The sequence below is a fragment of the Oncorhynchus nerka genome, linkage group LG12, assembly GCF_034236695.1.
Source record: "Oncorhynchus nerka isolate Pitt River linkage group LG12, Oner_Uvic_2.0, whole genome shotgun sequence".
NCBI classification, from domain to species: domain Eukaryota; kingdom Metazoa; phylum Chordata; class Actinopteri; order Salmoniformes; family Salmonidae; genus Oncorhynchus; species Oncorhynchus nerka.
The window spans coordinates 40,818,401-40,831,593 of record NC_088407.1 but is presented as its reverse complement, the minus strand read 5'-3'; the positions used below and the strand labels follow the sequence as shown (position 1 = coordinate 40,831,593).

Here is a 13,193-nt window from a genome sequence, read left to right as displayed (position 1 = left end):
TTTCGTACCGTGCCAATAAGATCCCATTCATTTTTGTCCATTTTTGGGGGGTATTCCCTTAAGTCAGTTAGGATCACCACGTTATTTAAAATAATGTGAAATGTCAGAATAATAGTAGAGAGAATGATTAATTTCAGCTTTTATTTCTTTCATCATTCTCACAGTGGGTCAGAATTTTACATAGACTCAATTAGTATTTGGTAGCATTTCCTTTAAATTGTTTAGATGTCCTAACCGACTTTCCACAAATTTCTTGTTAACAAACTATAGTTTTGGCGTGGTTGAAAAACTTGTTTTAATGGCTCCAACCTAACTGTATGTAAACGTCCAACTTCAATTGTATATATACAGTATGTAATAATGACAATTACAACAATACTGAATGAACAATGAACACTTATTTTAACTTAATATAATACATCAAATCTATTTAGTCTCAAATAAATAATGAAACATGCTCAATTTGGTTTAAATAATGCAAAAACAGTGTTGGAGAAGAAAGTAAAAAAGTGCAATATGTGCCATGTAAAAAAAAAACTGACGTTTAAGTTCCTTGCTCAGAACATGAGAACATATGAAAGCTGGTGGTTCAATATTCCCAGTTAAGATGTTTTAGGTTGTAGTTATTATAGGAATTATGACGCGTCGAGTGTTTCCCTCTATACCATGTATTTCATATACCTTTGACTATTGGATGTTCTAATAGGCACTTTAGTATTGCCAGCCTAATCTCAGGAGTTGATAGGCTTAAAGTCATGAACAGCACTGTGGAGCAAGCATTGATAAGAGCTGCTGGCAAATGCAGTAGGGTTTGAATGAATGTTTACTAGTCTGCTGTCGCCTACCAACGCTCAGTCAGACTGCTCTGTCAAATCATAGACTTAATTATAATATAATAAAACACAGAAATAATATTGGTCAATAATATGGTGAAATCTGGAAACTATCATTTCAAAAACAAAACGTTTATTCTTTCCGTGAAATACTGAACAGAACATGTGGAAACCCTAAGTTTAATATTGCTGTTACATTGCACAACCTTCAATGTTATGTCATAATTATGGCAAATTAGTTTGCAACGAGCCAGGCGGCACAAACTGTTGGATATACCCTGACTCTGCGTGCAATGAACGCAAGAGAAGTGACACAATTTCCCTAGTTAATATTTCCTGCTAACATGAATCTCTTAACTAAATATGCAGTTTTTTTAATGTACTTCTGTATATTGATTTTAGGAAAGGAATTGATGTTTATGGTTAGGTACATTCATGCAACGTTTGTGCTTTTTTCGCGAATGCTCTTTGTTAAATCATCCCCCTTTTGGCGAAGTAGGCTGTGATTCGATTATAAATTAACAGCCACCGCATTGATGATATGCAACGCAGGACAAGCTAGTTAACCTAGTACTATCATCAACCATGTGTAGTTAACTAGTGATTATGTGAAGATATAAGATAAGTTTAATGCTAGCTAGCAACTTACCTTGGCTCCTTGCTACACGCGCGTAACAGGTGGTCAGCCTGCCACGCAGTTTCCTCATGGAACACAATGTAATCGGCATCCAAAAATGCAGATTACCAATTGATATGAAAACTTGAAAATCGTCCCTAATTTAATCGGCAGTGCCGATTAATCGGTCGACTTCTACTTGGAGAGGCACATCCCACTATCTTACCTGTTGGTTTGAGGCCTCGCTCCCGCTCTGCCCATCTGTTCATGGCTTTCACTCTCCTGCCATGATCATGATAGCGCCAAACAAAGTCTTAGCACATGGAACACACCTTCATGACCCATAATCACTGTGATAAAGTTAAAGACATCTAGGCTGAGAGCACTCAAATTCAGCCAGCTAGTTTGCCAGGGGAGGTGTGCGGGCAGTTGCCAAGAACCTTACTTACAGTCCTTGGAAAAAATTACATTTAACTAGGCAAGTCAGTTAAGAACAAATTCTTTATTTACAATGAAGGCCTACCCTGGCCAAACCCGGACGACCCTGGGCCAATTGTGCGCCGCCCTATGGAACTCCCAATCACGGTCGGGTGTGATTTATTTAACCTTTCTTTAACTAAGCAAGTCAGTTAAATTAAGAACAAATTCTTATTTACAATGACGACCTACCAAAAGGCAAAAGGCTAACTTGTTGACCCTATGAAGACTAAGTAATTCTGTACTAGCCAGCAAATATTATTGACTTCATAATATTAGCTATCAGTTTTTCACACAGCCAGAACTACCCAGCGTTAGCTAGTTAGTTATAACATGACAGCTAAAAATGACTACACTATAAATTAAGGGTTTGATTGCAAAACACGATAAACGCCAATTTTTTATCTAAAACAAATACTCATGGGTCCCTTGTGTATGAATTATGGCTGTTCTCCTACTTTTAAAACATTAACTTTAGATGTGCTTTCGAATGTGTTTTAGTTTTTTTGCCATACGAGATATCCGACAAACTTGTTTCATACCAAAACGCGCTATATCCAAAGCTAGGTGTTTAGAACAGGGGTATAAAACTCATTCCACGGAGGGTCGAGTGTCTGTGGGTTTTTGGCTTTTCCTTACAATTAAGGCCTAGACAACCAGGTGAGGGGAGTTCCTTACTAAATAGTGACCTTAATTCATCAATCAAGTAGGGTGGAGTGAAAACCCGCTCGCCCCTCCGTGGAATGAGTTCGACACGTGGTTTAGAGAGTTGGGACATTGAGCTATCTCCATTACATATGATGCATGTACATGACGCTACAACATTGTATGGCAGCAATATTAGCACCCATTAACATTACATGGGAAACATTTTTTTAAAGCCATGTAACTGAATATCTAGAATTAGAACAATATTAGAAATTCTTAAAGTTGCCCCAACTCTAAATATACAGTGGGGAGAACAAGTATGATACACTGCTGATTTTCCTACTTACAAAGCATGTAGAGGTGTGTATCATAGGTACACTTCAACTGTGAGAGACGGAATCTAAAACAAAAATCCAGAAAATCACATTGTATGATTTTTAAGTAATTTGTTTGCATTTTATTGCATGACATAAGTATTTGATACATCAGAAAAGCATAACTTAATATTTGATACAGAAACCTTTGTTTGCAATTACAGAGATCTTACATTTAACTAGGCAAGTCAGAACCTGTAGTTCTTGACCAGGTTTGCACATACTGCAGCAGGGATATTGGCCCACTCCTCCATACAGACTTTCTCCAGATCCTTCAGGTTTCGGGGCTGTCGCTGGGCAATACGGACTTTCAGCTCCCTCCAAAGATTTTCTATTGGGTTCAGGTCTGGAGACTGGCTAGGCCACTCCAGGACCTTGAGATGCTTCTTACGGAGCCACTCCTTAGTTGCCCTGGCTGTGTGTTTTGGGTCATTGTCATGCTGGAAGACCCAGACACGACCCATCTTCAATGCTCTTACTGAGGGAAGGAGGTTAATGGCCAAGATCTCGCGATACATGGCCCCAACCATCCTCCCCTCAATACGGTGCAGTCGTCCTGTCCCCTTTGCAGAAAAGCATCCCCAAAGAATGATGTTTCCACCATGCTTCACAGTTGGGATGGTGTTATTGGGGTTGTACTCATTCTCCTTCTTCCTCCAAACACGGCGAGTGGAGTTTAGACCAAAAAGCTCGATTTTTGTCTCATCAGACCACATGACCTTCTCCCATTCCTCCTCTGGATCATCTAGCTGGTCATTGGTAAAACTTCAGACGGTCCTGGACATGCGCTGGCTTGAGCAGGGGGATCTTGCGTGCACTGCAGGATTTTTAATCCATGACGGCGTAGTGTGTTACTAATGGTTTTCTTTGAGACTGTGGTCCCAGCTCTCTTCAGGTCATTGACCAGGTCCTGCCGTGTAGGTATGGGCTGATCCCTCACCTTCCTCATGATCATTGATGCCCCACGAGGTGAGATCTTGCATGGAGCCCCAGACCGAGGGTGATTGACCGTAATCTTGAAGATCTTCCATTTTCTAATAATTGTGCCAACAGTTGTTGCCTTCTCACCAGGCTGCTTGCCTATTGTCCTGTAGCCCATCCCTGCCTTGTGCAGGTCTACAATTCTATCCCTGATGTCCTTACACAGCTCTCTGGTCTATTTTGGTTTTGGTTTCATCTGACCATATGACATTTCCCAATCTTCTTCTGAATCATCCAAATGCTCTCTAGCAAACTTCAGACGGGCCTGGACATCTACTGGCTTAAGCAGGGGGACACGTCTGGCACTGCAGGATTTGAGTCCCTGGCGGCGTAGTGTGTTACTGATGGTAGGCTTTGTTACTTTGGTCCCATCTCTCTGCAGGTCATTCACTAGGTCCCCCCGTGTGGTTCTGGGATTTTTGCTCACCATTCTTGTGATCATTTTGACCCCACGGGGGAGATCTTGCGTGGAGCCCCAGATCGAGGGATATTATCAGTGGACTTGTATGTCTTCCATTTCCTAATAATTGCTCCCACAGTTGATTTCTTCAAACCAAGCTGCTTACCTATTGCAGATTCAGTCTTCCCAGCCTGGTGCAGGTCTACAATTTTGTTTCTGGTGTCCTTTGACAGCTCTTTGGTCTTGGCCATTGTAGAGTTTGGAGTGTGACTGTTTGAGGTTGTGGACAGGTGTCTTTCATACTGATAAGTTCAAACAGGTGCCATTAATACAGGTAACAAGTGGAGGACAGAGGAGCCTCTTAAAGAAGAAGTTACAGGTCTGTGAGAGCCAGAAATCTTGCTTGTTTGTAGGTGACCAAATACCTATTTTCCACCATAATTTTCAAATAAATTCATTAAAAATCCTACAATGTGATTTTTTTTCCCTCACTTTGTCTGTCATAGTTGAAGTGTACCTATGATGAAAATTACAGGCCTCTCATCTTTTTAAGTGGGAGAACTTGCACAATTGATGGCTGACTAAATACTTTTTTTGCCCCACTGTATGTGAAATTGGTCAGGTCACCCAAAAAGTGACGTAATGCAGCTGTGCTTGATTGAGCTTGGCAGGTTCAATGGAACCAATGGTCTCAGAAGTGCAGGGACTTCAATTGGGCATTTGTTCCCTAGCTCAACACCAACAATTTAAAATAGGCTACTAAAATCATTATAATCCCTATTAAAAGGCAAATTCAGTTTAGCGGTATTAGAGGCCGACATCAGGGCCATGCCGACAACAGAGCGGGAGGGAAGGATGATTGTATGGCTAGCTGGCATTATGGAGAGCAGAGATCTGTATGTAATGACGAGATGCTCATGTCTACACCCTAACAATGGGAGTCGTTGTCCCATACCCAATGGGCTTATTTTGGACAGATGTTGGTGTGATTTTAGAGTGTAACCTCTCGCTTCGTCTCTTTCTCTCTGTGGAGAGTGCATCGACGCAGTTAATAAATTGTGTAACAATCCAGTAAATGGATGCTATCAATGCTATCATTGATTTGAATGGGGACGTCGTTCTATTAATTCTATTTCTAAGGCAGCACGTGCAGTCAGGAGCACAGGAAAGGAGAAATGTGTGTAGAATAGAAATATATACATATACATATATATATACATATATATATACACACATTAACAGTCAAAAGTTGACATACCTACTCATTCCAGAGTTTTTCTTTATTTTACATTGCAGAATAATAGTGAAGACATCAAAACTATGAAATAACACATATATGGAATCATGTAAACTCAAAAAAAGAAAAGGAATCTCACTGTCAACTGCATTTATTTTCAGCAACCTTAACATGTGTAAATATTTGTATGAACATAAGATTCAACAACAGAGAAACTGAACAAGTTCCACAAACGTGACGAACAGAAATTAAATAATGTGTCCCTGAACAAAGGGGGGGTCAAAATCAAAAGTAACAGTCAGTATCTGGTGTGGCCACCAGCTGCATTAAGTACTGCAGTGCATCTCCTCCTCATGGACGGCACCAGATTTGCCAGTTCTTGCTGTGAGATGTTGGCCCACTCTTCCATCAAGGCACCTGCAAGTTCCCAGACATTTCTGGGGGGAATGGCCCTAGCCCTCACCCTCCGATCCAACAGGTCCCAGACATGCTTAATGGAATTGAGATCCGGGCTCTTTGCTGGCCATTGCAGATCACGGACATTCCTGTCTTGCAGGAAATCACGCACAGAACAAGCAGTATGGCTGGTGGCATTGTCATGCTGGAGTGTCATGTCAGGATGAGCCTTCCGGAAGGGACCACGAGGGAGGAGTATGTCTTCCCTGTAACGCACAGCGTTGAGATTGCCTGCAATGACAACAAGCTCAGTCCGATGATGCTGTGACACACCGACCCAGACCATGACGGACCCTCCACCTCCAATCCACTCCCACTCCAGTGTACAGGCCTCGGTGTAACGCTAATTTCTTTGACGATAAACGCAAATCCGACCATCACCCCTGGTGAGACAAAACTGCGACTCGTCAGTGAAGAGTACTTTTTGCCAGTCCTGTCTGATCCAGCGACGGTGGGTTTGTGAAAGTTTGAAAGTTTCTTCAAGTGCAGTTGCAAAAACCAAGCACTATGATGAAACTGGCTCTCATAAGGACTGCCACAGGAAAGGAAGACCCAGTTACCTCTGCTGCAGAGGATAAGTTCATTAGAGTTACCAGAAATTGCAGCCCAAATAAATGCTTCAGAGTTCAAGTAACAGACACACCATCAACTGTTCAGAGGGGAATCAGGCCTTCATGGTCAGATTACTGCAAAGAAACCACTACTAAAGGACACCAATAATAAGAAGAGACTTGCTTGAGATTTATTTAGAATTCAAGGCACATTTAACCAGCATGCATACCACAGCATTCTGCAGCGATACGCCATCCCATCTGGTTTACGCTTAGCGGGACTCTCATTTGTTTTTCAACAGGACAATGACCCAAAACACACCTCCAGGCTATGTAAGAGCTATTTGAGCTCAGCATGTGGGAACTCCTTCAAGGCTGTTGGAAAGGCATTCCTCATTGAAGCTGGTTGAGAGAATGCCAAGAGTGTGCAAAGCTGTCAAGGCAATGGGTGGCTACTTTGTAGAATCTAAAATATATTTAAATCTGTTTTACACTTTTTGGTTACTATATGATTCCACATGTGTTATTTCATAGTTTGTCTTCACTATTATTCTACAATGTAGAAAATAGTAAAAATAAAGAAAAGCCCTTGAATGAGTAGGTGTCTAATTTTTTTATTGGTACTGTAACACTGCACAAAACATTAGGAACACCTGCTCTTTCCATGACACAGACTGACTAGGTAAATCCAGGTGAAAGCAATGATCCCGTATTGATGTCACCTGTTAAATCCACTTCAAATCAGTGTAGATTAAGGGCAGGAGACAGGTTAAAGAAGGATTTTCAAACCTTGAGACATGGATTGTGTATGTGTGCCATTCAGAGGGTGAATATGCAAGACAAAATATTTAAAGTGCCTTTGAACAGGGTATGGTAGTAGGTGCCAGGCGCACCGGTTTGAGTGTGTCAAGAACAGCAGCGCTGCTAGGTTTTTCACGCTCAACAGTTACCGGTGTGTATCAAGAATGGTCCACCACCCAAAGCGTTGGAGTCAACATGGGCTGCTGGCATCCCTGTGGAAGGCTTTTGACACCTTGTAGTCCATGCACTCAATAGTAGAAAGATGTTCATAATGTTTCGTACACTTAGTATGTTTTTTTTGTTGCTATTTGAACAGTTATTTGGGAAACTGCAGTCATTTGGCTGGCTAATTACCATCATAAAATTCCATGACCGTCACAGACCTACTTCTGACGTCAAATAGTAATCTCCTCTGACCTGATCCCAGAGCAATGGGATTTACCCTCTAGTACAGCATATGCATTGTTTTTTTTCCACTGACCCAGCATCACCAGCGATTTTAATCACGTCAGTCCCTGTAATGCTGAGCAATGCATGCTGGAGATGTGACAAGTGTCTTAATACGGCAGGGTAGCCTAGTGGTTAGAGCGGTGGACTAGTAACCGGAAGGTTGCAAGTTCAAACCACCGAGCTGACAAGGTACAAATCTGTCGTTCTGCCCCTGAACAGAACCCACTGTTCCTAGGCCGTCATTGAAAATTAGAATTTTTTTCTTAACTGACTTGCCTGGTTAATTAAAAGGTAAAATAAAATTTAAAAAGAATAGATGCCTAATGGCTGGGGAGAAGCCACTTTAAAAAACGCTTTTCACGTGAATGATGACTATTTTTGTTTGCAGAGGCTAGCGAATGGAATGTTTGTCCTGAGAGAACTATAGTTTCTGCTGTACATACAGTAGCTAAAGTACATTACCGCCTCATCACAGCTAAAAGAATAATGGAAATTATCAACGGGCCATTTTGATTCCCCAGTTTGCAGATCATTTAACCTACAGTACCATACTACAGCACAAATGAGGCATACGGTAGTGTATAAGCACGGGATAATTACTTGAAGCACTCAGTCTCAGGGGTCAATGTACACACCACCCACTGAAAGACTGCAGACTGATCGGATGCCTTCGAGAAATGCTTTATTTTTACTTGAACTGAGCCGAACGCTCCATATAGGAAGGAGCGTATACTTCTATTTGTTGCAGCATGTTCTCTGGGCAATTAACTATGTGAATGTGACTGGGGAAATCGGGTATCTCGGCAGCCCGTGGATACGAATTACAAGTTGTGTCGATTCTGAGGCAGAGGTGACGTCATCGTACCGTGAAAAGGATTCAAGATGTGTGTAGAGAAGTCAACTCGTTTTTCAATTAATTTTTATTCAGTCACATAGTGTCTATAGTCTCACGTAACCATACTCCCAAGTGAAGGGAGCCTGGACCTGAGGCTACACAGTATATGACCGATGGATCAAGTCTACCCCTCTGAGAATTTGTAGGATAGATAGAAGCAGGTGGGTGAGAGAGGACTCATTTGAATATGGTTCCCAGTCCCACTGCTAGAGAATGAGGAGGCCTGGATGCAAGATAACTGGTGAAGGCGTCTGTGGGGGAAGAAATAAGAACTTAAATGCAAAAAAAAAATCATAATCTTTTGCAATCAACGTTAATTTGAATAGCTTAGAAGTCAAATTCGGGTCTAGGCCATGAAGAAGACTCACTGAGCAGGCATGTTCAAGGTTTTGTAGACTTCAAAAGCATTGAAAGAAAAGGAAAGCTATACAACTATATTTTAATGCCGCAGAGATTTGACATACTGCATTTAAAGTGAGGTGCAATTAAATCATTCTCTCAGGAGCAAATGTAAATTATGTATGGCTACTGTGACGGCAGTAAATTACTGAACACTACAAGATACTGTAAAAATCACAATCTTAGTTTTCTACTAAAAAAGTCTCAATGCTACACAGATTTAAAGAATGTATGATTTACAAGGTATGAACATATAACCTATGTACATTTGGCACGTACAAATTCTGGTAAGATTTGACTCTACACTCGTGCCAGCACTCCAATGGTAACCATTAGCACTACTATATCCTTCCAGGTTAACAATTCATTCAAGTCTTTGTTCATTTAACTTTACATTTCTATCTTCAATAAAAACACAAAATGAGAATTTAAAAAAGACTGATTAAAAATGTACCTGCTTTCAGACCAACCAAATGAAAGTGCTAAGGTGTACCATTATCCGTCAAAGCCTCTGAATCCATTACAGTCACTATGCATATCTAAAAGCAGTAATATTGCAATTTGGGGCCAAGGAGTGATTATTAATGATTTTAGCTGGTATCGATTTTTTGCCTACATATAAACATTTGCCTACAGATAAAGATGTGCAGACAGTAACAATGTTGCAACCTACAGTGATTCCTTGTGTATTCACTGTATAACAAATTAAATCTTAATTTGAGCCAGTTTCACAAAGCAGGAAATGTGAATTGTTTTGTGGATTATAATTAATTAACCCTTTTTATAGGGGTTAATTCATTTTTCATTATGGCAAATAAAGTCTGACATTTTTAAGTGGAAATTACACACTTTAGAAACCTTTTTAAACCTAGAATACACTACAAGTTTGCATTCCTGCATCAACAGGATCATCAAATTGCTCATAGACCACCACGGAGGCTAGAGTTCGGCATCACTACCTCTCAATGGCCTAATTCTTTATTTTAGAATATTTGCAGTCAGATTTCTACATTTCCAATTGACTCTATGACCTGTGTAGTTTTTAGGTGAGTTATTTGGAATGTGCAAGCTGTTTGTTTAATGGATGCATATACGTTGGTATAACACCCTATTGTGGAGGAATGTAGAGTGACTTTAATCATCAAAACTTTCTCATTTTAATCACTTTTAAAATGAATGCCTTAGATAAGTATTTTGCGTTACATTGTATATTCACAAAATCTGTCGAAGGTAAATCATGGACCAATTTCCTGTTTTTTATTTTTTATTAATATCTTAGTATTTTTTTTATTGAATCTGTTTTGCATGTTTAGTATTTTCTCACTATATTTGTACTACCCTGTCAGATAGTTTTGGTTGTTAATGTTTTTAAATTTTTATATATACTCTAAATTTGGAAATTGTGCAAACTAAGTTCAATTAAATGTTTTTATTTTGTAGATGAACAAAATGCATTACTGTGTACATTTAACAATTCAGTGCATTCAAATACTTGATTAATGGACTCCTACATTGTTAGAAACCATGTTTGTTGCCCATTTTTAGACCCTAGCCTAGGCCTAGAAAGTCCCATTACAACAAGGGTAGGGACTGCTGAGAGGAGAGGAATAGGAAGACAGGAATAAATACACATTTGGTTTTTGTACCCCAAAGTTATTTGTATCTGAAAAAAAAAATGGAATAAAAATAATAAGTCAGCCACATTCCAGTAGGAAACCACTGATAAAGGTTGGGTCACGTGTAACATATAGCAAAACAATACTGTGGCCTCCCTGTGAGTGAGCAATGTATACTACAGCCTCTGCCAAAAGTTTGGAACTTGTTGGTAGTGCCCACAGTATAGCTTATTCATAGCTTATTCAAGTCGTGGTCGAGCTGTTCTCCATCAATTGCTACATTGGCGGTAGCGGTTGGATTGTCCTAATGTATACTCTCTGTATGTGAGTGGACTACAGTCAATGACAAGAGGTCTGAACCTTTATGGCAAAGGTGATCATGCACTCGGCTCACCCCATAACCACAGGCAGTGCCACTGATTCATGCCCAACACCGGCAGCTGGCTATTGGCCACCATAGTATTTAAATCAAGTGGTACCGATGCACAAAGTCTGGAACCAACAGGACCCTGAACAGCTTCTACCCCCAAGCCATAGGACTGCTAAATAGTTAGTTAAATAACCAAATAGCTACCCAGTCTATTGCCCCTTTTTGCCTGCTGTTACTGTTTATTATGTATCCTGTTGCCTAGTCACTTTATTCCAAATTACATGTACATACAGTATCTACAAGAATTACCTCATACCCCTGCACATCCACTCGGTACCTATGTGTATAGCAAAGTTATTGTTACTCATTGTGTATGTATTATTACTTTTCTATTATTTCTGTATTTTGTTTCTCTCTGCATTGTTGGTGGGAAGGGCCTGTCAGTAAGCATTTCACTGTTAGTCTAAACCTGTTATTTACAAAGCATGTGACAAATACTTTGATTTGATCATGCATTAAGTTGAACAGTGGATCAAATATGACACCAAATGAGGAATAGCCCTCCCCCCAGTTGCAGTCATGGCATGATGAGATTATGTGTGTCAAATTCTCAATGCCAGTAATCTGATTTTGTAAAAGTATTAGTCTCTGGGAATGACATTGAGCTAATGATTATTAATCGATAAGGAAATGGGGCAATGAAACCCTATTTCAAGACCATTTCTAGGTGTTGGTTTTAAAAGGCCCACAATGACATTATTGGTCATATAACATTCTCATATTTCAACCTTCAACATACAATATAGGCTATCATTTTCTCTAACCGTTCAGATGTGATTGAATCCAACATTTAGATATATAGGTCTAAGGACAGGATTCCATCAAATTCCACCAGCTCTATACATCAGATTAGAGGTTGGTGCCTTTGCCAGGCTTGTGCTGCCGTGGGTTGAGGCTCTACAATCCGTCGTGGGTTGGTGCTAAACCAGTCGCTTTAACGCACACACAAACGCGGTGGCGGAATATAAACACCACCACTGACGATGAGATGTATCTTTTTAGACGCTCGGAAACAGTGTCAATGCTACATTGGTTCAAATATCCTAATGGCTTGAGAGCACCTGTGGTTTGAGCGAGCCACCGTCTTTAAATGTAATGATGACATACCTGTTGTAATCTACTACATTGTGGGCGAGTCATAGGCTATTATAGCCTACAGAAACAGAGATACACTGTACAACATATGTTGCATATAACATATATTCGACTCAATTTTCACAAGGTCAAGTTGGTATTAATCATAGCTGTTGGGTATTTAAAATGCATTGGCTTACCATACACTCCTTGGCAATGAATGCACTCCAAAAATATGTTGAACAGCCACAAGAGACCGAAAACTAAACCCATCTTCACGTTAATGTCAACATATCCACTTCGATGGTGACAGCCTTCTTCCCAATGCGAGATGCAGATGGTCAGAACTCAGTTCCCGCCGTTTCGCACCTGGATTCAGCTTAAATCTGGTTGAGACATCATATAACGACTTTTCATTTGATGCGCTATGAAATACATTTGGTTCTGCCCATATTTCATTGAGGAAAGCAGGTCTATTAAGGTAAATGATTCACAATGCTGGATACAAACGGGTAAATATTTTTTGACTGATGTGCCAATGTCCGTGCATACTTCAAGCCTCAAGAGGATCTCCTTGATTTTGACATTGTAAAAGTAACCGAGGATGCAACGTCAATAATTATTTCGAGAACACGCTTATTCGGTGTCCAGTGATATCCACGCGTATCCACTGCCCCTTCACCAATTCCAGCCACTTCCATTGCTAAACAGGGATGAAACACATTCTGATATACAATTGCGGCTTTCCCTCCCCTCTCAAAGGTTTGCCACAGCCTTCCGAGGACAGCGAGGCAAAAGGTGTTCCGAGATGAGGCTGAGCCTCTGGATGTGATGCGTTCATGCTACCACTGTGGCCAAATACGGTGAACATGAGAATTCCCTGTTTTAGAAGCGCATTTTGCTCATGTAGGTTATCTAAAAACTCCAGTTCGTGTCGATCGAAATAAAAGTGAGT

At 40.4% G+C, this 13,193-nt stretch overlaps 1 protein-coding gene across 1 annotated transcript in view; it reads right to left on the bottom strand.

The window, feature by feature from the left end:
* Window positions 1-12,728, bottom strand: part of LOC115138232 (MAM domain-containing glycosylphosphatidylinositol anchor protein 2-like) — a 223,038-nt gene extending 210,310 nt beyond the window's left edge. The window contains exon 1 of the mRNA XM_029674883.2: window positions 12,439-12,728. Within this exon, the coding sequence (XP_029530743.1) occupies window positions 12,439-12,511 (73 nt within the window). The 5' untranslated portion in view covers window positions 12,512-12,728. The remainder of the gene's footprint in view (window positions 1-12,438) is intronic.
* Between the last annotated feature and the right edge of the window lie 465 nt (window positions 12,729-13,193).